This window comes from Hyla sarda, chromosome 5, assembly GCF_029499605.1.
Source record: "Hyla sarda isolate aHylSar1 chromosome 5, aHylSar1.hap1, whole genome shotgun sequence".
NCBI classification, from domain to species: domain Eukaryota; kingdom Metazoa; phylum Chordata; class Amphibia; order Anura; family Hylidae; genus Hyla; species Hyla sarda.
The window spans coordinates 55,528,237-55,556,046 of record NC_079193.1 but is presented as its reverse complement, the minus strand read 5'-3'; the positions used below and the strand labels follow the sequence as shown (position 1 = coordinate 55,556,046).

Below are 27,810 nucleotides of genomic sequence, written 5' to 3'. Positions count from 1 at the left end.
GCAATATCCCGTCTTCTCATTACATTATTTTGCTTATTCACAGATGGATATACAGATGTAGATACAGAATTATAAGTTTCCAGAGAAGAAAGAGACCCTGGTAATCCTTCCCTCTATGATTAACTTATGTAAAGAGGAATGGTAACATGAAAAGTATTGTCCTAAGTGTCGCCCCAAAGAAGCAAATCCTCAGAGCCCTGTTCAACATATACTGGTAAAGAAAAACCTTCACCTAAAGGAGCAAGGGGGCCTTTATGCAATATTCTACCATACAGTCACCAATGTTGATCAGCACCATAGGCTGCAAATGCAACTGCCCACCAAATGCCTAATGTGCATGTTTCTTTGAGGAAATTCATAGGGAGATGATGGCTGTATATAAAAATACCTGTATATCACCCCAACCGCTGTCACTACCTCCAACTGGGTGACAGTCCCTACACTCGCTAAGGATGGGTTCACATCACGTTTTGTCCCATACGGCAGGGGGAGCTGAAAACTTACACTCCCATATGCGGTCCCGTATGTAATGCATTTCAATGTGCTGACCGGAGTGAAACGCTGACTCCGGTCGGCTCATTTTTGCCCCGTATGCGGTTTTTCACCAGACCTAAAATCGTAGTCGATCACGATTTTAGATGCGGTGGGACAAAACGTGATGTGAACCCAGCCTAAGTGCACAGGGCTTCGGGGAAGTCAGACAGGCCAGGTCAGCAACTCACAGGCAAAAAGGTACTGGTCAGCAGACAATGGGTTAATCCAAAACAAGGCAGAGGGTCATAACCTAAAAGGGAGCAGAATACAAAATCAGAAACAACTACAGAGTCAGGGTCAAACCAGGAGGGTAGCACAGTAAGTCAGGTCAGGTATACAGGGAATACAGGGGTCAGGAACACTGATAATGGAAAGAAACATCTATTACATGCACAGGCAGTATATACAGGGCAGTTTAAAACATACCTGTCACCAAATAAACTTTTCTAAACTTACTCAGACTATGTTCCCTAACTACTCATAACACTCCTCAAACCCTTAAAAAAAAATTCAGAGCTTTAAAAAGCTGTGTATCATACCTTCATTCTTGCTCACATAGTGCATTCTCCCAGTAGGAGAAAGTAGGTGTTTCCCAGCAGGCATCACTGAAGCCTGCTGGGGGATTACTTCCGCCCTCACATCGTTGCAATGCTGTGATAAATATAAGACCTCAGGCTCTGTGCATGTTTCAGTGAGGCTCTGTGCAGCTGTCAATCAAGCTCAGTGCAGAGAAAAATGTCCTGAGTTTGGTCTCCTACCAGGCCAGGAGGAGACCAAACTCACTGTATTAATTGAGGCAGGGGGACAGAACAGAGCCACCTAGTGGCTGTGAATGGGAAAGTGTCTGCCAATTATACAAGGAACACTATATTAAAAGTTTTATTCGGTGACAGGTACTCTATAAATATACCAATGCTGGGAGGTGTGAGGTCACTGGGGCTGTATTAGATGGCTTCTCTATGCCCCGCTGGCCTTGATTTATAGCTCCTACAGTTTATATATAGGGAAAAATCTTTCAATCAAGCCTGGTGGGGTTGTAGAAGATGTCCCAGTGACTTCATGGCTGATTTTTAAACTGTGTCATGCGCTGCATTTGGTTCGGGAAGCATTGTGGGTAAATTTTAGCAGGCCTAAGTATAGCGTTTAGCAGATTTCTTTATGGAGAATGCTCAGACAGCAGATTTCCTAAAGAGGTGGAGAGAAGATTCCTCGGTGACTTAAAGCCCCGTTCACATCTGATGAAGCAGCCCTGATGATGCCCCTGGTGAAGTGAAACATGTAGGTGGGGGCCCATGTGTCTAATGTGTTTTAAAAAGCTCACATACACTAGTATAACAGACCGCAGCTACCAAAATACAACATGACATTGGGATAGTCTTATATAGAGGACTGTCCCATAAAACATTACATCACTAGTCCCCATCTTTCTTTGACTGTGGATATTGGTTGTGTACCTATCCCAGTTATAGCCATTGGTTCAGGCAGCATGAAACTGATCCGGTTTCCTTTAAGAGAAGAGGCGTAACGTTTTGCAGATTTCTGTATGAAGAATGTTCCGCCAACAGATTTCCTTTCCTAAATATACAGAAAATATGTAGTAGGAATCAGGTCATAATTATTTCTACTTTCACAGACACTGCAGATAGAGAAGACAATTGTGACGAGGCCAGATCCATTACATGCTATTATATGCACCAGTTACAGGAATAGTCAGGGTTAAGTAAGAGCCTCTCTCACGTACGTCAGCAGCGAATCCCTGTTGTTACTCCTGGTAACACGTTGTGATTACTAAGCAAGTCTATTAATAGTCCCAGTCTCTTCTCTCCTCTTCATTACAGCAGCGATCAGCTCCACATTATGTCAAGGACATCATCCCGCACACAGGTTAAACACAGTGAACAGCCAGCAGATCAGCAAATAAGACTAATAGAACTAAAACACTATCTGCCCCGAGCTCCATGGCATCTCTTCTGTCACCTTATGGTGAAGATATCCTGTAGCACCTTCCTATCTATCTGATATATCAAGATCGGTCACTAAGACATTCATGGAGGACGTAAGATAACCTTTCGGAAATTACCGAGATATGAACCTTACTTCTGGGTGGTTACATATTGTATAATATTCAGATGTTTATGGGTTTATAATAAAATCCACAATACATGGCCATATCATGTGATTTAAAAAAAAAAAAATTTTTGTTTTTGTTTCCAGCAAGTATGGCAAAATCTGTAATGCATCCTCTGGTACATGTTGGAAATGTCATTCACTCCAGAGAAATGCAGTGGAAATTGGCAGAAAAAAAGGACATAGCCGAGTAACCTCCAGCTGTTGCAAAACTATACATCCCAGCATGCCCAATGCTGGGGGTTGTAGTTTTGCAACAGCTGGAGGTCCACAGATTGGAGACCACTATAAAGGGGTACTCCTCTGGAAAACATTTTTTTTTAATCAACTGGTGCCAGAAAGTTAAACAGATTTGTAAATTAAAAACAAAAGGAAAAATAGCCAGCACAACAACCTAATACACAGGTGCCCGCTGCTGTGGCAAATACAAAATGTACAAAAAAGAAAGTTGCAACAGCACTCTTGGTTAAAAAATGGAGGCTCTTAGCGCACTTTTTGATCAAAATGTGTTCCCCCATCCACCACATTTTGATCATAAAGTGCGCTAAGAGCCTCCATTTTTTGACCAAGAGTGCTGTTGCAGATTTGCAAATTACTTCTATTTTAAAATGTTAATCCTTCCAGTACTTATCAGCTGCTGTATAATACAGAGGAAGTTCTTTTCTTTTTGAATTTATTTTCTGTCTGTCCACGTTGCTCTCTGCTGACACCTCTGTACATGTCAGGAACTGTCCAGAGCAGGAGCAAATCCCCATAGCAAACCTATACTACTCCAGACAGTTCCTGACATGGACAGAGGTGTCAGCAGAGCGCACTGTGGTCAGGCAGAAAGGACATTTTAAAAGAAAAAAACTTCCTCTGTAGTATACAGCAGCTAAGTACTGGAAGGGTTAAGATGTTTTAATAGAAGAAATTTACAAATGTTGTCATCTAAGATGAAAAGATGGCACTTCGCAATGTGGATACAAATAGTGCTGATTTATTAACTTACAAGAGTCAGCAGGTTATATGGATCCAAGAGAGGGAGCAGACAGGTGGAACAACGTCCGTTTCACGGTTAAACGCCACTTCTACTGGTTCCTACCAGGTAGGAACCAGTAGAAGTGGCGTTTAACCGTGAAACCAGGTAGGAACCAGTAGAAGTGGCGTTTAACCGTGAAACCAGGTAGGAACCAGTAGAAGTGGCGTTTAACCGTGAAACCAGGTAGGAACCAGTAGAAGTGGCGTTTAACCGTGAAACCAGGTAGGAACCAGTAGAAGTGGCGTTTAACCGTGAAACCAGGTAGGAACCAGTAGAAGTGGCGTTTAACCGTGAAACCAGGTAGGAACCAGTAGAAGTGGCGTTTAACCGTGAAACCAGGTAGGAACCAGTAGAAGTGGCGTTTAACCGTGAAACCAGGTAGGAACCAGTAGAAGTGGTGTTTAACCGTGAAACCAGGTAGGAACCAGTAGAAGTGGCGTTTAACCGTGAAACCAGGTAGGAACCAGTAGAAGTGGCGTTTAACCGTGAAACCAGGTAGGAACCAGTAGAAGTGGCTTTTAACCGCGAAACCAGGTAGGAACCAGTAGAAGTGGCATTTAACCGCGAAACGGATGTTATTCCATCTGTCTGCTCCCTTTCTTGGATCCATATAACCCGCTGACTCTTGTAAGTTAATAAATCTGCACTATTTGTATCCACATTGCGAAGTGCCATCCTTTGATGACAAGTGTTGAATATCGTATATTGCTGTTGGATTGAGCACCGCTACCAGTGGACTGTATAGAGACGAGTATACACCTCATTACTCCCATCTACTACTGTCCTTGCTGGAGTTAGTAGTGCCGACCCCCATGTCCATCTTATCTAATTTACAAACCTGTTAAACTTTCTGGCACCACTTGATTTAAAAAAAATGTTTTCCAGCGGAGTTCCCATTTAAAGAGTACCGGTCATCAGACTAAACTTTTAATATATTGTTCTTTATGTAGTAATAACACACGTTGCTATTTACTTGCTGTTAACATTCTCAACCTTTCTATGTTTTTATGTGATTAATGTGAAAAAACAGCCACAAGGGCTCTCTTCTGTTCCCTGCGCAAGTCAAACAGTTAGTTTGGTCTCCTCCCGGCCTTGCAGGAGACCAAACTCAGGAAGTCCGTGTGGGGCTAGTGAGGTACAGCTCTCGCAGGGGAAAGGTATGATACACAGCTTTTTAAAGCTCCGAAAACATTTTTAAGGGCAGGAGGGGTGTTAGGAGTAGTTAGGGAATATAATCTGAGTTAGTTTAGAAAATATGGTTTGATGACAGGTTCTCTATAACAAGCTTTGATGAATCCCCCACAATGGTTCTGTGACACATTCCCACTGAACTCCAAAAACGAAATAGTCTGCAGTGTGTTGCCTCAACCTTATATATAAGCGCCATCCTAATTCTGCCTCTTTGCTTTTACAGTAAGAGAGATATTGCTGAGGAATACGATTCAGAGGTGTTCTCTATGTGTTCTCTATGTGGAGAAGATGCCTAGACACAGGAGTGCTGAATTAGGCAGATTTCCCATCTGAACCATATGACAATGACTTCTAAGGTGAATCTGATCCAAATGCTGCAGAAAAAAAAATCTACATACAGTCCATACAGAAATGAACCCGCAGTGCTATTCCTTTTACCTACATGAATCCTCTGTTTTATATGTACAATTTCCCCATGTACTGTATAGATATCTATCTACTAGGGCTGCACGATATGGGGAAAATGTGCGCTTGCGATTTTGGGCCTAAATATTGTGATATGCAATGTGATATAATAAAAAAAAATGGTGAAATCCCCCCATTTCATATCCAATCGCCTCCATTTCACATTTATCCACCCATCTTATGCCCACCGCCTGTTTCACATCTCCCCCTTGTCACATTTCCCCCCCCCCCTTGTCACATTTCCCCCCCCACTCCCCTCCCGTCACATCCCCCCCCCCCCTTGTAACATTTCCCCCCCCCCCCCCCCTCCCCTCCTGTCACATTCTTGTACTGTAACAATACACTCAGTTTCCTGGGTGGATTTCAAATCTTCTGCAGGACCCGGGAAACCGAGTGTATTGCTGCAGTACAAGACCATTCTCCATCAGCCAATCACTGGCTTGACACGTGACACCACTGCGGCCAGTGATTGACTGAAAAGGCAAAGGTCCTACTGCACTAAGAAGAGAGGAAACTCCGGACCGCACGGAGACGAATCTGCAGGGACCGGGACTAGGTGAGCAGAAGGTTTTTTTTTATTTTTCTCCCTGCGCCCTTAGCTCAGTGTTTTTCTAGCAGGGTGCCTCCAGCTGTTGTGAAACTACTACTCCCAGCATGCCCGGACAGCCTTTGCCGGTCTGGGCATGCTAAGAGCAACAACTGGAGGACCCCTGGTTGGGAAACACTGACTTTTAGTATTTAAATTAGTTTTTCCCTGCTCTGGCCGGCCCCCGCCACAGGAGCCCGAGCAGATAATCGCATGTTTTCCCGGGGGGCCGTATCGCCATATCGCAAAAAGCGAAAATCGCGATTCGATTGCTTTTGCGATATATCGTGCAGCCCTTCTATCTACATATATATATATATATATATATATATATAGAAACAGAAGAATGCAGCAGCACACTGCCAGCACAAGGATATAGGTGCAACATGAATATGCAGTTAAAACATGGAGAGCTATACAGCTATGGTGTAATAGATGCAAATGTGAAACTATGAAATAGTGAGGCACTTAGCTCGCAAATTTGGAGACAAATTTGCGAGCTAAGTGCCTCACTATTTCATAGTTTCACATTTGCATCTATTACACCATAGCTGTATAGCTCTCCATGTTTTAACTGCATATTCATGTTTCATCTATATCCTTGTGCTTGCAGTGTGCTGCTGCATTCTTCTGTTGCTGTATATCTAGACTAGTAGCGTGCACCTGTAGGCCAGGTCCATATAATAGTTTGGTATCAACTAAAGTGCTGGCTAACTTATTCTTTGTCTATATATATATATATATATATATATATATATATATATATAGGCTACTGCTGTCGGAATGTTGCACTTTATTTTGTGGACACAAAAAATTTCCAGTTTTCTTCATGATCCAAGACCCGACTGGTGCTGTGATTTTCGGAGTTGGTATATATATATATATATATATATATATATATATATATATATATATAGTTTCCAGGGACTATGGAAAGGAGAGTGACTAGAAGTGGTGCAGGAATAACTTTGGCGCTGGCCGAAGAAGATTGGCAAAACCACAAGAGTAGAACCAGGTCTTTTTATTGTGCAAAGATGTAACGCGTTTCGCTGCACATGCGCAGCGTTATCAGGCATCTGCCTTGGTAAGCGGCTGCTGGTCCCTCTCTAGATCCTACACACGGAGCGCCTTCTGCTTTCTTTTTTCATGTACTGTACTATGCAAAAACCTTATGTTTTGTGTTTACTGTTTTAATAACAATTTCTGAAAATAAAGGATTAGAAATAAAATAAACAACCAACCAAATAAATCAATAAATGAATGAATGAACGAATAAATAAATAAATGAATGAATAAATGAATGAATGAATAAATAAATAAAATGAATAAATGAATGAATAAATGAATAAATGAATGAATAAATGAATGAATGAATAAATAAATAAAATGAATAAATGAATGAATGAATGAATGAATGAATGAATAAATAAATAAATTAATAAATAAACTGATCTGCAGAGTTACTTTTAATTCTGCAGCATGGCAATTTATTTTGTGCAAATATTGCAGACTTGTTGCAGTAAGCCTGCACTGTATTTTATGGTTGCGGATTCTGCTGCAGATTATACACAGTCATGAATTTTAACCAGGGGTCAACTCACCCCAGTTTTCCATTCAAGGACTGGTCCCTGCAGGACTCCTGCTAATGGGAACAGTGTACCAGCAGTGGAAAAAGTGCAGGAACTCCATTCCCATGCGTTCCTGCAGGACCTGAGCCCTGATTTTAACCACAACAACTTCATGATATAGTATAAGGCTCAACCCCTCAAGTCCTAGTTTTGCAAAAGCTGGGAAACGACATGCAAAGGAATATCGCTCTGTGACATCTCATTACATTGAAGAGACCTCATGCTAGGATGTCAGTCCATATTATTATTACGGTGTAATTACTGATCACGATATGTCATTCAAACATTCCAGCCATGCACATGTCTAGATATGTATCACAAAGTAACGTCTCATTTCAAAAAACAATATACATCAAACCTTCGCTCCCTAAACTGCTATCGCAAAAGACAAGCATCAAAATGTAACAACAATCCCAAGATTTGTTTATTTTCTCAGGTTCTATCAATTAAACACCATGTATCATTTACTGTCATCATTTAAACATGCTAAGCTAGTGTTTTCCCAAACAGTGTGGCTCCAGCTGTTGCAAAACTGCAACTCCCAGCATGCCCGGACAGCCTTTGGCTGTCCGGGCATGCTGGGAGTTGTAGTTTTGCAACAGCTGGAGACACACTGTTCGGAAAACACTGTGCTAAGCTGTCACAGAAACAGCTAACAATAAGCATTCAGATTTTAAAATATGCAGCACAGACAAATTTATCTTATAGCTACTTAAAGGGGTGCTCCGGCGGAAAACTTTTTTTTCTTAAATCAAAATTAACCAGAAAGTTAAACAGATTTGTAAATTACTTCTATTAAAAAAAAATCTTAATTTTTCCAGTACTTATTAGCTGCTGAATACTACAGAGGAAATTATTTTCTTTTTGGAACACAGAGCTCTCTGCTGACATCACAAGCACAGTGCTCTCTGCTGACATCTCTGTCCATTTTAAGAACTGTCCGGAGTAGGAGAAAATCCCCATAGCAAACATGTGCTGTTCTGGACAGTTCCTAAAATGGACAGAGGTGTCAGCAGAGAGCACTGTGCTCATGATGTCAGCAGAGAGCTCTGTGTTCCTCTGTAGTATTCAGCAGCTAATAAGTACTGAAAGGATTAAAACATTTTAATAGAAGTAATTTACAAATCTGTTTAACTTTCTGGTGCCAGTTGATTTAAAAAAAAAGTTTTCCATCAGAGTACCCCTTTAAAGGACTTCACTGTTGGAAAAAAAATGTTTGCAAATCAACTGGTGCCAGAAAGTTTAACAGATTTGTAAATTACTCCTATTCAAAAATCTTAATCCTTCCAGTACTTATCAGCTGCTGTATGATCCAGAGAAAGTTGTATAGTTCTTTCTGTCTGACCACAGTTCTCTCTGCTGACACCTCTGTCCATGTCAGAAACTGTCCAGAGTACAAGCAAATGCCCATAGCAAACCTCTCCTGTGCTGGACAGTTCCTAATAGGGACAGAGGTGTCAGCAGAAAAAAATACAACTTCCTGTGGAGCATCCAGCAGCAGATAAGTACTGGAAGGATTAACATATTTAAATAGAAGTAATTTACAAATCTGTATAACTTTGTGGCACCAGTGGATTAAAAAAAAATAATAATTTCCACCGGAGTACCCCTTTAAAGGAGAACTCCAGCAAAAATGTATTTATCCTCTTTCCACGGCATAGAGGATAGGGTTCCCCCCACGATCTCTGGAACAGGATCCAGCTGTCATTGAGGAGCACATGCTACAGACAGCAAAGCGCTCCATTCATTTCTACAGACAGCAAGCGCTCCATTCATTTCTACAGACAGCAAGCGCTCCATTAATTTCTACAGACAGCAAGCGCTCCAATAATTTCTACAGACAGCAAGCGCTCCATTCATTTCTACAGACAGCAAGCGCTCCATTCATTTCTACAGACAGCAAGCGCTCCAATCATTTCTACAGACCGCAAGCGCTCCAATCATTTCTACAGACAGCAAGCGCTCCAATCATTTCTACAGACAGCAAGCGCTCCAATCATTTCTACAGACAGCAAGCGCTCCATTCATTTCTACAGACAGTAAGCGCTCCAAAATAAATGAGTTGAGTGTGTGCTGTGTACCCGTAGATGACACTTGCTCCTCACTGAGAAAGCCAGGTCCCATCCTAAATAGCAGGGCGTCACAGCAGTTGGACCCCCCCCCACGATCAGCTTCATATCCCCCATCCTGTGAATAGGGGATATGTACATTTTAGCTGGACTTGAAAAATACAACTCAATTCAGTCTTGTGTTTACAAGATGGAGTAGGAGCTCGCTAACATGCTAACTACGTAAGAGGGAAGGGCGAGGAAGGAGATGCGAGTCAGTACAAATTGACTGTGAGTATAAGATCTCTCCCCAGGGCTTGAATCACAGCTTATACTGTTCAATACTGCTCTATAATGCCCTCAGTGCTGCTGCTGCTTCTTAGGATGTACAGTACTTTAAAGACAGAGCAAAGCCCTTCTGTGTGTGCAGGGTATGAGACATTACGGAGGCTAGGATTCATACACTAGCTCATGGAAAACTGAAAATTAAAGATGAAGCTTACAGAGGGGGAAAATGGTGAAAAATCTCATATGCATATTACACAATAGACAGAAATAGTGCTACTTCTCATGTACAAACACAACAGCTTCTGCTGTGACATTACCTGAAATGACAGGTATGTTTAAAGAAATACAACAGGGTTTAAGAAGCTTTATAAGTAACAAAAGTTTGACATTCAGAGGTAATTTGATCTGACGCTTGAGAACAAGCCCCCATTCTCTATTACCAGACTCTCTCTGTACAAAATGACTAAAGAGACTGACAATTCACTAAAGAGACTGACTGCTGTGTCCGATAATGGGATTACTGACAGGAAATCTGCTAAGTGCAAAAAAACAACATCCCCGCTCAGTTTATTTATTTATTTTTATTATTGTTATTTCTTTTTGCTTTTTTTTTTTTTAGTAATTGGTTCTAAAGGGATTTTCCACTTTACATATATTGTTTACTCATGGAAGACTAAAATGTTTAGCAACATTCTAATATATTTGTAATTCAGTTATTAACCATGTTCAAGATATCTGCTAGCTGACAGTGAATGGAAGCCTTGCTTTATTTGAGAGGTCGAAAATGACATGGAACAAGTTAGGGTGGGTTCACACAACGAGGGAGATTGATCAAAACCTGTGTAGAGGAAGAGTGGTGCAGTTGCCCATAGCAACCAATCAGACTGCTTCTTTCATTTTCCACAGGCCTCTTTAGAGGCCTGTGGAAAATGAAAGAAGCGATCTGATTGGTTGCTATGGGCAACTGCACCACTCTTCCTCTACACAGGTTTTGATAAATCTCCCCCCAACGTTTTTCAAGTACGGTTCCCGTATACATTTTCATTATAGAAAACTTATGGAACTGTATTGAAAACCGTATGAACCCCGATGCATCCGGTCGCCAAAGACCTAGGCGTCACCCCTGTAGCGGAAATACACACAAATACACTCACTTAAAACTGGCCTAAGAGGTGTAACATTGAAGTTTCTGTAATAAAATTAAAGAGATTGTCCCAATAAATATATTTTTTTAATTAGACTGTGTACATTGAGGCACAAGTAGAAAATGTTCCATTGGAATGGCGTCAGTAAAGAATCAGGGGCAGATGTATACCAACAATTTCATTTTTTTTTCCCCATTTAAAAAATAATACATTTATCTGGACAACCCCTTTAAGGAGGTTCTGTGACAAATTTTGATCAATAATGCAAGTTGGTCATGGCCATGACTGCTCGGTCTCTGCTTTCGGTGCCAATTCTGTTACTGGGACAGTCTTGTTACTAGAGATACACAGAATGCCCTAGTCCAGAGTCTAGGCCCTACTCGATACAAACTTTTCTGTTGATCATTCAGCCATAGTAATCAGATTTTTTGCAAAACCAAGTATCAGGGCACATTCACACTCAAAAATCTGCTTAAAGGGGTACTCTGCTGCTCAGCGTTTGGAGCAAACTGTTACGAATGCTGGAGTCGGGATCTCGAGACGTCATAGCCAGCATCCCCTCATAATGTCCCGCCCCGCCCCTCAATGCAAGTCTATGGGAGGGGGCGTGACGTCTGTCACGTCCACTCCCATAGACTTGCATTGAGGGGGCGGGGCGTGACATCATGAGGGGGCGTGGGCTATGACATCACAAGCCTGCTCCAGCGTTCTTAACAGTTTGTTCCAAATGTTGAGCAGCAGAGTACCCCTTTAAAACTCCAGTGCAGCAGCCTCCCATTGTGTTTAATCTAGTTCTGCTGCACTGCACAACTGCTGATTTCCCATGGAAATATTCATTCTTTCTGGGCAGATTCCACTCAGATCAGCATTACCGTCAATCTTGAAGCATGTCCAAGCGCTCCTAGCACAGAGTGTGCGCTGAATATTCGCCCAGAATTTCTTTGTGTGGACATTCCATAGTGTGAATGCGCCCTTACATGTACTGTCAGATTTCACAATTATGCTCTATTAATATCACATCTTAAAGGGGTACTCCCATGGGAAACTTTTTTTTTATTTATTTTTTTAAATCAACTGGTGCCAGAAATGTAAACAGATTTGTAAATTACTTCTATTAAAAAATCTTAATCCTTCCAGTACTTATTAGCTGCTGAATACTACAGAGGAAATGGTTTTCTTTTTGGAACACAGAGCTCTCTGCTGACATCATGCGCACAGTGCTCTCTGCTGACATCTCTGTCCATTTTAGGAACTGTCCAGAGCAGCATATGTTTTCCATGGGGATTTTCTTCTACTCTGGACAGTTCTTAAAATGGACAGAGGTGTCAGCAGAGAGCACTGTGCTCATGATGTCAGCAGAGAGCTCTGTGTTCCAAAAAGAAAACCATTTCCTCTGTAGTATTCAGCAGCTAATAAGTACTGGAAGGATTAAGATTTTTTAATAGAAGTAATTTACAAATCTGTTTAACTTTCTGGCACCAGTTGATTTAAAAAAAAAAAAAAAAGTTTTCCACCGGAGTACCCCTTTAACATTCTCCTCCACAGCAGCTTCGAGGTAAAGCCATTTTAGTTTATTACAGGCTTCAGATTTTTGAGTAGTACCTAAGCATATAACAGCTGATATATTATCATTGACTCTTTTTTGTTTCTATAAACTATGTATTATTGTGCTTACTGGAATCACATTAGCATTTTTACATATTAATCAGAGTCTTACTTTTTTTTTTTTCCACCTCTACTGAGGCCTGCATAAAGAAAAATGGCCGCTCCCGGAAGCTTTGGATTTATTGCCCATCAATTTCAAGATACAGGACCAAAAAAAACACTCACGTTACCGATTATGAACCTAATATATCGTGTGTTTATTTCTCCATGTCATTTATTAAGCGGCTTGTCATTGAGCGTACGCAACCCCTTTGAATTAGGAGGGGTGTCAATTTAGAATTTTCACTTTTGAATGCTACAGAAATATCACATAGCATCACACATAAGCATCGAATCAATGGATAATCAACACGAGAAATGACACGCTATGGACCGCCATGTCGAGTCATTACGGGGAGAGAACAAGCTCTTGACTCTCTTGGAGTCTAATTTCTCATTGTCGCCATGAAGGAGCTCCTGATTGGTTCACTCCCGGGAGCACAACATTACATGATTGCAGAAATAAATCACAAGAATCACAGAGGCGAGGAGACGTCGAAACACGGCACAAACACAATCAAATGTTGAAAATATGTATGAATCCTTCTTACATAATGCTGCTGTTTTCCAAGACCTCCCATGCCATCTCATTGCTGAGGGACCCGAGATACATGGATGACCTGGAAAACAGTTATTGTGGAAGAAACAGCTAGTGAAATAAATCATTGCAGGCAAGACACATTTCATTCAATATTAAGGCCCTTTCATACACAAATACACCCCCAACCGTCAGCAATGTTCTATGTACATTTTCCCACCAAATCAAGAATTTAAAGGGTACTCGGCTCAGCATTTGGAACAGTGCCGGGAGCTTGTGATGTCAGGGCCACGCCCCTTCATGATGTCACACCATGCCCCCTCAATACAAGTCTATGGGAGGGGGCGTGACATCCGTCACGCCCCCTCCCATAGACTTGCATTGAGGGGGCGGGGCGTGACACTATGAGGGGGCAGGGCTATGATGTCACGAGCTCCCGGCACCAACTCCAAAGTTGGGAACAGTTTGTTCCAAACGCTGAGCAGCGGAGTACGCCTTTAACTAGAAATTTAAGAAATTATCTAAAATTGTCCTTTGGGGTAAAGTCCAGTGTTAAGGATTCTATGAAGTATAGTTATTGTTTAATTATGTTATGCACAGATGGGTCTCACCCTACCTTTCTATGCAGTCCAATCTGCAGGTAGCATGCTATAGAGCATGGAAAGCTGGGCAGATTAATAGAAGAATTCCAGGATAATTTATTCTTTTCAAATTCTTGCGTATTCTGAGTTTAGGAGTCCAGTGGGCGGACTCCAGGGGTCAAGTCCCGGAAAAAAAAAATAAGTAAAAGGACCTCACACATGATTTCCATTCATGGGCTGGTCCTGCAGGACTCCTGCTAATGGGAATGGTGTTCCTGCTGTGGAAAAAGTGCAGAAACTCAGTTCCCATGCGTTCCTGAAGGACTTGACCCCTGGCGGACTCTATACGAGTGTGCATCCTATTGTGATCGGTAGGGGTCCCAATGATCGGACCCACGCTTATTAACTAGTTAAAGGGATACTCTGGTGCTTAGACAAAGGATAGGGGATAAGATGGCTGATCGCGGGAGTCCCGCCGCTGGGGACCCCCGTGATCTTGCACGCGGCACCCCGTTTGTAATCAGTCCCCGGAGCATGTTCGCTCCGCGACTGATTACCAGGGACTACAGGGCGGGCGGCGTGTGACGTCAAGCCCCCGTGTGATGTCATGCTCCGCCCCTCAATGCAAGCCTACGGGAGGGGGCGTGATAGCTGTCACACCCCCTCACGTAGGCTTGCATTGAGGGGTGGAGCGTGACATCACACCCGGGCGGAGGCATGATGTCACACGTCGCCCACCCTGTAGTCGCCGGTAATCAGTCCCGGAGCGAACATGCTCCGGGGACTGATTACAAACGGGGTGCCGCGTGCAAGATCACGGGGGTCCCCAGCGGCGTTTGGATAGGGGATAAGATGTCTAAGCACCGGAGTACCCCTTTTACCCCTAACATGTGGATAGTGGAAAACTTTGAATCTTGGAATAACCCCTCATGATCCAAATTCAATATATTCTTGTAAGCAAAACGCAGGATAGGCAGTAATTGGCATCATAATCACTACTGTAAGTGCCTACATACTATTGCTTACACACCTCCTGCCAGAGTAGTGTGAAATACATTTTTTTCAATGCTTTTAATTTGAGCCAAAATGCAAAAGGTAAGTGAGGACACATCTGTCTAAAAAATGTAATCTGTGGTTTTGAGAAATGGAATTAGCGAGCGATGATAATATCACAAGATGAATAAACATGAAAAACAAAGCATGTGATTATCCTTAAAAGCAATGCTGCAATCTATGCGGGCCATCTAGCATAGCTCTTGAAGGACCAGCTCACCCCATGGGTTTAGCGGCATCTGGACATTAAAGGGGTTATGCAGGAAAAAACATTTTTTTATATATCAACTGGCTCCAGAAAGTTAAACAGATTTGTAAATTACTTCTATTAAAAAAATCTTAATCCTTTCAGTACTTATGAGCTTCTGAAGTTAAGGTTGTTCTTTTCTGTCTAAGTGCTCTCTGATGATACCTGTCTTGGGAACCGCCCAGTTTAGAAGCAAATCCCCATAGCAAACCTCTTCTAAACTGGGCGGTTCCCGAGACACGTGTCATCAGAGAGCACTTAGACAGAAAAGAACAACCTTAACTTCAGAAGCTCATAAGTACTGAAAGGATTAAGATTTTTTAATAGAAGTAATTTACAAATCTGTTTAACTTTCTGGAGACAGTTGATATATATATAAAAAAGTTTTTTCCTGGAATACCCCTTTAAATACTGTAAAGAAATAAGCCAGCTTTGAAAAATTCTTGTACATTTATAAAGCACTGACAACACAATATAAAAAGGGTTGCCTTATTTTAACAATCCCTTTGTATGGTTTTTAAGGAAGAATATACATCATGAAGGGGATATTATTACTCTGCACCCTTTTTATGAGCAACAGTGGAGAACTTTAGTCCATTCATGAAAGGTCACAAATTTGAATAGCTACCGTAATTGTAGTACCAAATTTCCCCTGTAGCGGCCGCTGCAGGGAATATGAGCTATGAATGCAATCTTCCACTGCAAAATCGGGAACACCTTTCATATTAAAGAGGTCTCCAGAACAGTGGTCTCCAAACTGTGGACCTCCCGCCGTTGCAAAACTACAACTCCTAGCATGCTTGGATAGCCGTTGGCTGTCTGGGCATGCTGAGAGTAGTAAATCTACAACGGCTAGAGGTCCAAAATTTGGATACCTAGGCTATAAAAAGTACTTGACCAAAGTGAGAGCTGTTAGAATATGAAACAGATTAACCCTCATGGGTGGGCGATTTTACCACTTCTAATAGACCTAATTCTAATACATTGTGGGTTCTACTTTACTTCAGTGCATGATTTCATTACACCAATATACATAATTAGCGAAGTTTTGGCACCAAGTCCGGAGCCCACACTACTGCCTATGCAATGCAGGGGCAGCGCTGGCAGTTACACCCGTTATTTTTCCCGATCACTCATTATTTCAATTTTTTTTTTTTTTAAGAATTTTTATTTATATAATTGTAAAATAATGTTTACATTTTATTTAGTTCTAGTTTGTAGTCACAAAAAATATGACGCAAGTGCTTTACCTTTACTCTAGATAAGTTTCTGTTCACATCACAGTTATGGCTTCCACTTAACATAGTATATGCTATATCCCTCTGACTGATGGCATACAGAGGCATCAGTCACCTTTGGGATTCCATTATTAGGAAAGTTAGGCAGCCGCCTAAGGCCCCCCACTTGCAGGGTCCTTGTTGCCGCCTAACTCACTCTGCTAAATATGTAAAATTAATGGCAATGCATACAATATGCAATTTTTACAGTTTACTTTTATTTTCACTTGCATATCATTTTTAACTATGAGTGTCCGTGAGGGCCTCATGTTTGAGTTTCATCTAAGGCAGGGGTCTCAAACTCCCAGCTTGCGGGCAAGCAGCACTGAATGCCAAAAGACTTAACACATGTCAGCACTGCTACAGTACCTGTACCAATCACATGATTTTTGCCCCTACATTTATTTTTAACAGCATACAAAATGAGTGTTGTCTTAGGTTTTTCCCAGGTCGTAGTGTAGCGCGAGACATTACATCACTAGTCAGTTGTTCAGAGGGGAGATCATTCTGTAATTTGCAACAGTTGAAGGCACCCTGGTCAGAAAACACTGGTCAAATGCATTGAAGGCAACACAGGTGTATTTCAATGGGTGTGGTAGCGGATGTTTGGAAGGAAAAAGGATGACTTCACACTTAGAAACAACTATGGGATTTGTAGTTTGAGAGAACAAACTCCAAAAAGAAATTGCCAGTTATGGTAATCTCACAACACAGCCATTTAGCTCCAAGACAGGCGGGGATCCTTCCTAAGCATGTCCATTACTGTCTGCCAGGTACATACTAAAATCACCTTCTGGTGGAGAACCCCTTTAACATCTCTCTTCAGTAGGAGTCCAGTGGGAGGTTCTAATCAATGAGTGACAGCTATCTGTGTATCCATGCATTTACAGGGAAGGCTGAGTGAGACCACCCACTGGACTCCTAAGTATAGAAAGAGCCAATCAAAAGTTTCTAGTTATTCTGAATCTTTTCCCCACATGCTGCGTATTACTATTCTAAACTGCTGCTGTATAAAACGACGATAGTAGATTAAAGAACTTTTTCATAATGACAGATTAATTTTAAGTTATTCCACGAGAAGGAACAACCTTTCCAAAGTAAAGTTACTGGCCTGAAGTAAGTAGGGCACACGAATCCTATGCAGTAAGATGGTGCCGGGTATAAAAGTACACCTATAAAAAAAACACTCAAAAGACTTTTTCCAATGTATGATGTTCATTTATGCAGATTTTATTTGACTAAATCCGCTATTTTCTTTCATAGTTCCATTATGTAGAACTTTTTCTCCACAGATGGGAATTGCGAGGTGCAATTAGCAATTTATCTTGCAGAAAACATTTAATTCTTAAGCATATCGGAATAATGCCTTGAGAGAAAGAAACAGGGGAGGGGGGACCAATTAGCCGCTATTCACATCTGCTTTTGTATTCAGCAAAAGTAGTAAAAACTTTTAATATATAGCTGGAGAAAAAACCTTTAAATAATCTGAATCTGGCGGACCTGCGAAATGAGGACGTGTTATCTTATAGTAGTCAACCTGCGCCGCTGTGATTGATGGGTCTGATAATTGACGAAACTCATTTCCACAGAACTAGGTAGATGTAGCGATCATCATTTGACAAATGTAGGACGATGTAGTAATCTTACAGTAATAGGACTCAAAGTCTCCGAAACAACGCAATCCATTTCTGCTGGCTAGATCTACCATTATACAGCTGATGGCAATCATGTACAGTGATCCCTCAACTTACAAGGGCCTCAACATACAATAGTTTCAACATACAATGGTCTTTACTGGACCATTGTATAACTTGAAACCAGACTCAACATACAATGCTATGGAATCTGCGAAACGTGTCAAGGGCTGGAAGAATGGACCAATCAGAATGGACATTTACTTATTTAAACCCCTGTAGTCATAAAGTGCATGCACTGACTGGTGTCTGGTGGTGCCCCCCTACAGTGCAGGGAGGTATTACATGTTCTGTACTCTTTACCGGTATTACTGAAGTGTATGCACTGACTGGTGTCTGGTAGTGCCCCCCTACAGTACAGGGAGGTATTACATGTTCTGTACTCTTTACCTGTATTACTGAAGTGTATGCACTGACTGGTATCTGGTAGTGCCCCCCTACAGTACAGGGAGGTATTACATGTTCTGTACTCTTTACCTGTATTACTGAAGTGTATGCACTGACTGGTATCTGCTAGCGCCCCCTACAGTACAGGGAGGTATTACATGTTCTGTACTCTTTACCTCTGCCAGGGTTAGCTGCTCCTTTGGGCATCAGGTGAGGGCGGCTCCATTTTACTATTTTTAGGACACTGCGTGTTCTGTACAGGACCCTGAAGAAGCTCCTGTCCTCTACATAGACCAGTGTTTCCCAAAGAGGGTGTCTCCAGCTGTTGCAAAACTACAACTCCCAGCATGCCCGGGAGTTGTAGTTTTGCAACAGCTGGAGGCACCCTGGTTGGGAAACACTGAAATAGATAGTGATTACAGCTCCAGCAGATCTGTCTTACTTTTATATGTAAGGATTTGCTTTATCTATATTAGTTATCTACTTATTTTTGTTGAATTCTCTTTTTTTCCTATTTTTGGATGACCTTTTGGCGGCTTCGGAACCAATTAGCAGGTTTCCATAGAGTTCTGGTCTCAACATATGATGGTTTCAACATACAATGGTCGTCCTGGAACCAATTAATATTGTAACTTGAGGGACCACTGTATATGGAAGTTTATTTTACCAAAGCTGACCATTGACACCTGTAGTTGTGAATGCATAGTTGACCACCAGATGTCTAAGGCCATATTCATACATGGCCCAACTAATGCAGATTTGCCCGTGTATTCCTCACCTTAGTCTGAATTGTTCACAGCACAATGCATGTGGATAGGATATTTAACACTTCATCCACAAGTTAAAGAGGAACTCTTTAAGATGTCTGATCGTGGGGGTCTTGCAGCTGGATCTCTGTGGGGTCGCGATGTCACCCCCCGCCACGCCCCCTCCCATAGACTTGCATTGAGGGGCGTGGCCGTGACGTCACGAGCCCCGCCACCTGCTCCAAGCGTTCGAAACTCATTTTGACATTCATAGCAAGCTGGCTATACTGAGGAAATGACACAATGTTATACCCAAGATATTGGGTTGGGTTCACACTGTGCCTTTCCCCCTTTCATCAGAGGTATATGACAGAAGGACTCCTAACGTATACCTCCAACGGAAGGCTGGTATGTCCAGGCATACAGCAAGATACAAAGCCTGCTCCGATATGGGAAGCCAGAATTGGTCAGTTGGCACAGCAGTAAAATGGTAGAAAATTCTGAAGGAAGACCATTTAGAAAGTTACTTAAAGGGGTATTCCAGGAAAAAACTTTATATATATTATATATATATATATATATATATATATATATATATATATATATATATCTCAACTGGCTCCAGAAAGTTAAACAGATTTGTAAATTACTTCTATTAAAAAATCTTAATCCTTTCAGTACTTATGAGCTTCTGAAGTTAAGGTTGTTATTTTCTGTCTAAGTGCTCTCTGATGACACGTGTCTCGGGATACGCCCAGTTTAGAAGAGGTTTGCTATGGGGATTTGCTTCTAAACTGGGCGTTTCCCGAGACAGGTGTCATCAGAGAGCACTTAGACAGAAAAGAACAACCTTAACTTCAGAAGCTCATAAGTACTGAAAGGATTAAGATTTTTTTAATAGAAGTAATTTACAAATCTGTTTAACTTTCTGGAGCCAGTTGATATCTATGAAAAAAAAGTTTTTGCCTGGAATACCCCTTTAACTTTGCATTAACAAAGCAAATGAAGAATAAAAAAAATCTGTACAAAAAGGTGTTTATAGGATCAGGTCACAGTTCTTCAAAACACTGCACTAGTGCATCTAAACCTGACTAACTTCCACCAAAATATATCCAATGCAGAGAACGCACTAACTTAGTATGTCAACAAAGCTATTTAAATTGCTGCCTTGCAGAAACATTATCAGCCAGCAGCACTTTAATTATCGTTCATCAGGATCAACATTAATGACATCTCTTAAATGGAGTCCATCAACGCCGGCTATTACTGACAAGGTAGATTGGCCGCTTCCTCCTATCTCCGGCAGCAGCTATTAACGCCATTTTCATAATATTACCTGTACACAAACTCTTTTTCATTAAATCGACAAGGGCAGCTGGCATCCTTTCTTCTCAGGCAAACCTAGAAAAGGCTAGGACTGAGAAGCTTCAGAATATAGATTTCAGGGATACTTCTATATGGTGTGAAATAAAACGGTCAATCAAACTCAACTATCAACTCAAATAGCATTTGTTAAAAAAAGGTCATCAAATCCATTTACATTCAGCTTTGCCATAATCAAATACGGTATCATACACCGATATAGAGAACCCTGCCAATCAATGGAGGTAAATGGTGCGACTATATAGTTTAACACCAAAGATAAGAAAAAGTGCACCACAAAAAACAATATTAGCAATGTAAAAAAATATATTATGATCACAAAACATATAAAAGACAGATAAAAATACATGTACATAATCAGGAAATAGCACCAGATACATACACATATAGATAGGAGGGCACAAACTTCAATATAGAAATGAGAACTAGATCACAGGTCAGGGTGTATTAAACACAAAAATCAAGTAAGTAAGGTGTGGTAAAATACCACAGGGATACAGCGTAATGAAAGACCTGGAGAGAACAAAATAGGACAAAACATCATAGAAGAAGTGCCAAACCATACCTATGTTACCCCAACGACCGTTTCGCTGTATGATCGCTTCCTCAGGGGGCGTGAAACGCCCCCTGAGGAAGCAATCATACAGCGAAACGGCCGTTGGGGTAACATAGGTATGGTTTGGCACTTCTTCTATGATGTTTAGTCCTATGTTACCCCAACGACCGTTTCGCTGTATGATTGCTTCCTCAGGGGGCGTGAAACGCCCCCTGAGGAAGCAATCATACAGCGAAACGGTCATTGGGGTAACATAGGTATGGTTTGGCACTTCTTCTATGATGTTTAGTCCTATGTTACCCCAACGACCGTTTCGCTGTATGATTGCTTCCTCAGGGGGCGTTTCACGCCCCCTGAGGAAGCAATCATACAGCGAAACGGTCGTTGGGGTAACATAGGTATGCTTTGGCACTTCTTCTATGATGTTTAGTCCTATGTTACCCCAACGACCGTTTCGCTGTATGATTGCTTCCTCAGGGGGCGTTTCACGCCCCCTGAGGAAGCAATCATACAGCGAAACGGTTGTTGGGGTAACATAGGTATGGTTTGGCACTTCTTCTATGATGTTTAGTCCTATTTTGTTCTCTCCAGGTCTTTCATTACGCTGTATCCCTGTGGTATTTTACCACACCTTACTTACTTGATTTTTGTGTTTAATACACCCTGACCTGTGATCTAGTTCTCATTTCTATATTGAAGTGTGTGCCCTCCTATCTATATGTGTATGTATCTGGTGCTATTTCCTGATTGTGTATATGTATTTTTATCGGTCTTTTATATATGTTTTGTGATCATAATAAAGATATATTTTTTACATTGCTAATATTGTTTTTTTGTGGTGCACTTTTTCTCATCTTTGCTGTTAAATAATCAAATATCGTCTCCTTGAAATTATTCAAAAGGTTGATACTCTTGTACCAACATTGGATCCAGAAATATTAAAGCTTACAGAGGGGGAAACACTAAACAGGCCCTTCTGTTCCAAGATCTTTGAAACAGAGCACTTTTATGTACCCCACTACTAGTGGATATTACTATTTGTGTGGTATTAAAGAACCCTGTGCAATAAAAGAGACAGGGTCCTAAGTCATACTGAAGTAGTACAGATATCAAAAGGTCCGATCGTGGCTGGCCGGGGAATTGAATGTTGCTTGATTTCCCAACTTGGAACTAGCGATCTCTGCAGGTCTAAGGCGTGAGTCCCAGTGTGAGCAAAACCTTTGACACGTCTGGGCAACCTGTCAAAAGTTATTTCTAATAACAAACACTTTAAAGGGGTTTTGTCACAATTTTTTAACAATCCCCTTTTCAGGATAGGGGAAAAATGTATGACCGGTCGAGAAGGGCTATCGATCGTGCACTGGTAGCTGTATGCATCATCTATAACAGTCAAAGATAGCCAGGTGCTGTACTACGCATATCAGAATGCTACTTCTTTTAGGATATGTTCACACTGAGGAATGTGAACAGAATTTCCACTTGTAGAATTCTGTGAGCGTAGATTTCATCTGGCGGCCGCCGGCAAAATACTTCAGTGTGAACATATCCTGAGATGGAGGTTTCGGGAATCTTGGTCTCGAGATCATGGGTGTGGCAGCGGTTAGACCCACTGCAGTCAAATAAAAGGTTGGGACTTCTGCATGCTTACATAAAAACGGGCAGTTCTATTCCACTTTCACGGGAAAGTAATATATTAAACCACACCCAGGCACGAAGTGGAGCAGTTCGCAATACACTTTATATTCACTCTACTCTACAAGACCGATAAAATCTCTAAGGTTCTTCTATGGGTATTAAATTACGACAGAAATCAGCGGTGAAATTTTACATGCATTTACATAGTCTTCTAAACTACTGATTTATTCAGACTATAACAATGAAAAGATTTTGCTCTAGGCCTGGAGCAACAGTGGATAAAATAAGACCATGGACTTGTTTTCTTCCAAATGTGACTGAGTGGGAAAAAAATCCTGACAATAACCATGGAGCACATACAAAAAGAATATAAAGGAAGGGATGATGAATGCTGGTTTATTGTCAGAGAGGTCAGTGATGATGTCAGATATAAACAATAACTCCACACTGTCAAACGGCTGGACAGAAAGCCATAACGTCAAGCACAAATGAAGTCATCTGTAAATCTGTAGGGATAATTTGGTAAGAGAGTGTCCATCCAAAGCAAGTAGTATTTATTATAGTCAGTTTTAAAGGGGTATTCTGGGCAAAAACATTTTATCCCCTATCCAAAGGATAGGGGATAAGATGTCTGATCGCAGGGGGATGGTTGAGACCCCCACGATCTCCCTGCAGCATCCACATTCTTTGCGGGTGCTGAATCTCCAGTTTCGGAAACCTTTCGGAAACTGGAGATTCAGCACCCGCATAGAATGTGGAGTTAATGTTTTCGCCCGTAATACCCCTTTAAGATGGAACAACAAAAACAAGAGCCTGGTAGTCTAACATATACTATATATATATTCTAAAAGAACACTGAAATCTTGTAGTATTCAGTCTGGCCACTAAGCCTAATAATAAGATTATGTTCACAACTGCGTTAGGAGCTCAGTTATAGATGCTGATAACAAGGCATAATGGAGTGTGTCACAGTGGACATCAATGGATCCTGACAGGTTCCATTGACTTTGATTAGTTTGTAGGGTTTCCATTAGATCTACCTTATTTCGCAGGGGTTTTTTTTTCCGCTAAAGTCCCATCATTTAAAAGGAATCAGTTAATGGGGCTTTCTTACGGAGAGCCTAATGCTGACGTGAACGAGTGTCATGAGAATAACTGTTTTGTAGATAGGTCTTCTCAACAGACCTAATCATTACAGGCAGGATTACAATGAAAGGTGACACTTGTGTAAGTTAACAAAGACCCACCACTGACAACAAGGTGATGGTCACAGCTTCCCTCCTCCCCCATCCTGTAGTGAGTGACCTCTACGCAGATCACAAAGCATGCCTAGAAAACTCTCCCAATTAGTTTTAGACTATTGTTTACTATGGACCATGTAGCTGTTCTAAAGAATTTATCTAAAAGCTGTTAAGCTAAGGCAATATCACTGTACAAAAAAAAAAAAAAAAAGAATTTCCCCCTTGCCTAAAACATAGTGTAAATCCACCAATAAAGGTAACCTATCACTTCCATGCTGACTAAACCAGTCAATAGGAAATTTCCCGTGACTTCTTCCTGTCCCGATCCCCAAACAGGACAAGATTTATCAGTCATGGCTGGTGGGGCAGATGAAGCTGCCCCAATGACTCATGGGAGCATGAAAATGACAACAGGTTCCCATTAAACTTTAGGTGTTTATGTTATATAGTGGACAACATGAAGGGCATTGTAGAAGTTACAGCATTTCAGCGGGTCCTGTCTCTTTAGCAGACTGGACCTCCAATTGTGACGGCTAAAGTGTTCATACAAGACACAGGTGATGTGAGGCATCACACCAAACCACTCAGCTATTTAAAACACTTCTTTCATCCTAGTTCACATTGTTACTTCTGAATGGATGAACAAGATAATGAGAACATTTAGCTCAAATTGATCCTCTCTTGCATCAGTCTTAAAGGACGATTACAGACATAATGCCAGTAGTAGAAGGCATCTCCGTAAATAGCATGAATATCCTGTTCCTTAACTTTAGTTATGAATTTTAAATTCTTACAAGGAAAGAAGGAAAGTTAAAACTTAATGTGTTGTTGGGCATGAAAATGGGGGGGGGGGGGGGAGGAGAAAAACGGCAAATACATTTCCCTTTTGGGTGCTATTAAAAATTGCCGCCATTACTTAGTTTTTAGCGGTCTGTAAAATGACAAGCAAATTGATTCAAACAGATTGTCATGCAATTATTTGTCTATAAAATACATTTCTTGTCTAGAGAATGCAGTTTATAGCTCTGAAAAGCGCATGGTGTCCTTCTGAAGAGACATTTTATTTCATCATTTACTTTTGCTGGTTGGACATGTTAGAGTAACTGTTCTTTATACAGATGAAGCAATGCTTTCCTAGGCTGTGTATACCAGCCTGTAACTCTCCAGATAATAACCCTTAAAGGGGTACTCCGGTGAAAAACTTTTTTTTTTTTTTTTTTTTTTTTTTTAAATCAACTGGTGCCAGAAAGTTAAACAGATTTGTAAATTACTTCTATTAAAAAATCTTAATCCTTCCTGTACTTATTAGCTGCTGAATACTACAGCGGAAATTCTTTTCTTTTTAAAACACAGAGCTCTCTGCTGACATCACATGCACAGTGCTCTCTGCTGACATCTCTGTCCATTTTAGGAACTGTCCAGAGCAGCATGTGTTTGCTATGGGGATTTCCTTTTACCCTGGACAGTTCTTAAAATGGACAGAGATGTCAGCAGAGAGCACTGTGCTCGTGATTCAGCAGACAGCTCTGTGTTTCAAACGGAAAAGAATTTCCACTGTAGTATTCAGCAGCTAATAATTACAGGAAGAATTAAGATTTTTTAATAGAAGTAATTTACAAATCTGTTTTACTTTCTGGCACCAGTTGATTTAAAAAAAAAAAGTTTTTCACCGGAGTACCCCTTTAAGTGCCACATAAATGCTAGCTGAGTCAGAAAATATCCAATACCAGATACAATGCAATTGGGTGGCAAGTGAAGTTCTTAAAGTGTACCTGTCATACCACTGAAAAAATAATGCTTATAAATGTTCCTCACCAGGTCATGCAGATTCTTTACATGCCTTTTTTTGTGTGTCTAACTTCTGTTTTTGGCTCACAAATCCCTCTGTTTTGCTGCTTACTCATTATGACATCCACTGCTCAGGAAGGGGCGTGTTCGACTCTGAGTCTGCTGTGCTGTGCTTCTTCATCGAATCAAATTAATTATCAGCCCAGCGCTGCTCTGTCCCTATCGGGGTACTACTCACGTCACCCACAAGCACTGCCCTCCTCGTCCTCCTGTTTGTTGCGGCCGCCGGCGCTGACACTCTATACTGTATCCCTATGCCCGGGCTGCAGAAGGTAAACAAAAATAAACTTTAACGCATGTTCCTACGTTGGCCTTATGCTCTTCCTGGGGATGTGAACCTCGGACAGCCGTTAGCCTATGACCAGCCGCAGCGATGTTCCGCCTCGGCCGGTCATAGGCTGAGCCCAATGTCATGTAAAAAGCCGGCTTCTTACATGACAGTACGCTCAACCTATCACCGGCCGAGGCGGAACATCGTTGCGGCCGGTGATAGGCTGATGGCTTTCCGACGTTCCATTCCCTAGGAAGCAGGTCCGAACCGAAGGGGAAGGGGAGTTAAAGGTTATTTTGTTCACCTTTTGAAGCCCGGGCATAGGGATACAGTATAGAGCAGTGGTCTTCAACCTGCGGACCTCCAGATGTTGCAAAACTACAACTCCCAGCATGCTGTATTCTGGGAGTTGTAGTTTTGCAACATCTGGAGGTTGAAGACCACTGGAATAGAGTGTCAGCACCGGCGGCTGCAAGAAACAGGAGGACGAGCAGGGCAGCGCTTGTGGGTGACATATGTAAGTAGTACCCCGAAGGGGACAGCGCAGCGCTAATAATTAATTGGGGGGGGGGGGCAGAACAGCGCAGCGCTGGGCTGACAATTCATTCCCGAGGGGGAGGGGCCAAACCGGTATTGCGGTATGGATTAAAATTCATATCGGGCAGCACAAAAATTTCGGTATTCGGTATGAACCGGTATACTGCCCAACCCTATTGCCAAGATGTACAACATATAATACATTTTTGCTAAAAGTTAGTGTCAATTTAAATCAGGGACACAGCAAAGAACAGGCTGAGAGTCGGACAGGATGGTGTCAATAAGCTTCTCATTCGTAAGGCTTTATAGCAGTGTTTCCCAACTAGAGTGCATCTAGCTCTTGCAAAACTACAACTCCCAACATGCCTGGACAGCCTTTGGCATTCCGACTCCTGATCGCATCAGTCTCGGGGTAAGTCTTGGGCTATGAGATAGCCAGGGACATTTAAACATATCCTGCTGCGGCTCATCGTGACATACACTTTTGTAACTTCCCATAGAGTTATCACTATAGCACTGACTGGACTATAGAAATTCTCCACAAAAACTATGGTGAGAGCTTTAATGACAGATGTATGTGTGGTTTCCCAGTACCGGATTGCATCCGTTACCTTGTGGTGAGGTCCCCAAAGTCAGAGTCCCTAGGTACCGGTGGGGTCATCATCTATAGTTAGCCCCTAGTCACCCCTTTAGTAGTTAAAATTATTCAAATTCTAAGTGTATATATGTATATAATGTATGCTTACCTTGTTGGTATTGCCGCAGGACCTGCGGGTCACGTGATGCGTTCCAGGACTCTATGGTTTTCTAGTTAAGGACCTTTGGAGGTAGTCAGGTGATCACCCGCCATGCATTGTAACGGTGAGTGACAGCTGACATTGGACCAATCCAAAACGGCCCTGCTCCTGCCCATATAAGGGAGCGGCGGCCATTAATCGCTCTCTTGTTCCTGTGCTGCTGATGACGGATCTGCGCAGCTGTCATCAGCACTTGCTAGGCCTAAGCCCTGCGGCAGCGGCCATCTCTCAAAAACTGTGAGTTACTTCAATCCCTGTTAACTCCGCAAGATCACTGGACCT

General features: G+C 41.7%; 1 protein-coding gene across 10 annotated transcripts in view; it reads right to left on the bottom strand.

The window, feature by feature from the left end:
- Nucleotides 1-27,810, bottom strand: part of DIP2C (disco interacting protein 2 homolog C) — a 496,242-nt gene that overhangs the window by 276,076 nt on the left and 192,356 nt on the right. For 6 of the 10 annotated variants that reach the window (XM_056519534.1, XM_056519533.1, XM_056519538.1 and 3 more), the window contains one exon: nucleotides 13,289-13,357. The exons of the other annotated variants lie outside the window; for them this stretch is intronic. In XM_056519534.1, the coding sequence (XP_056375509.1) occupies nucleotides 13,289-13,357 (69 nt within the window). The remainder of the gene's footprint in view (nucleotides 1-13,288; nucleotides 13,358-27,810) is intronic. 10 annotated transcript variants of the gene reach the window in all.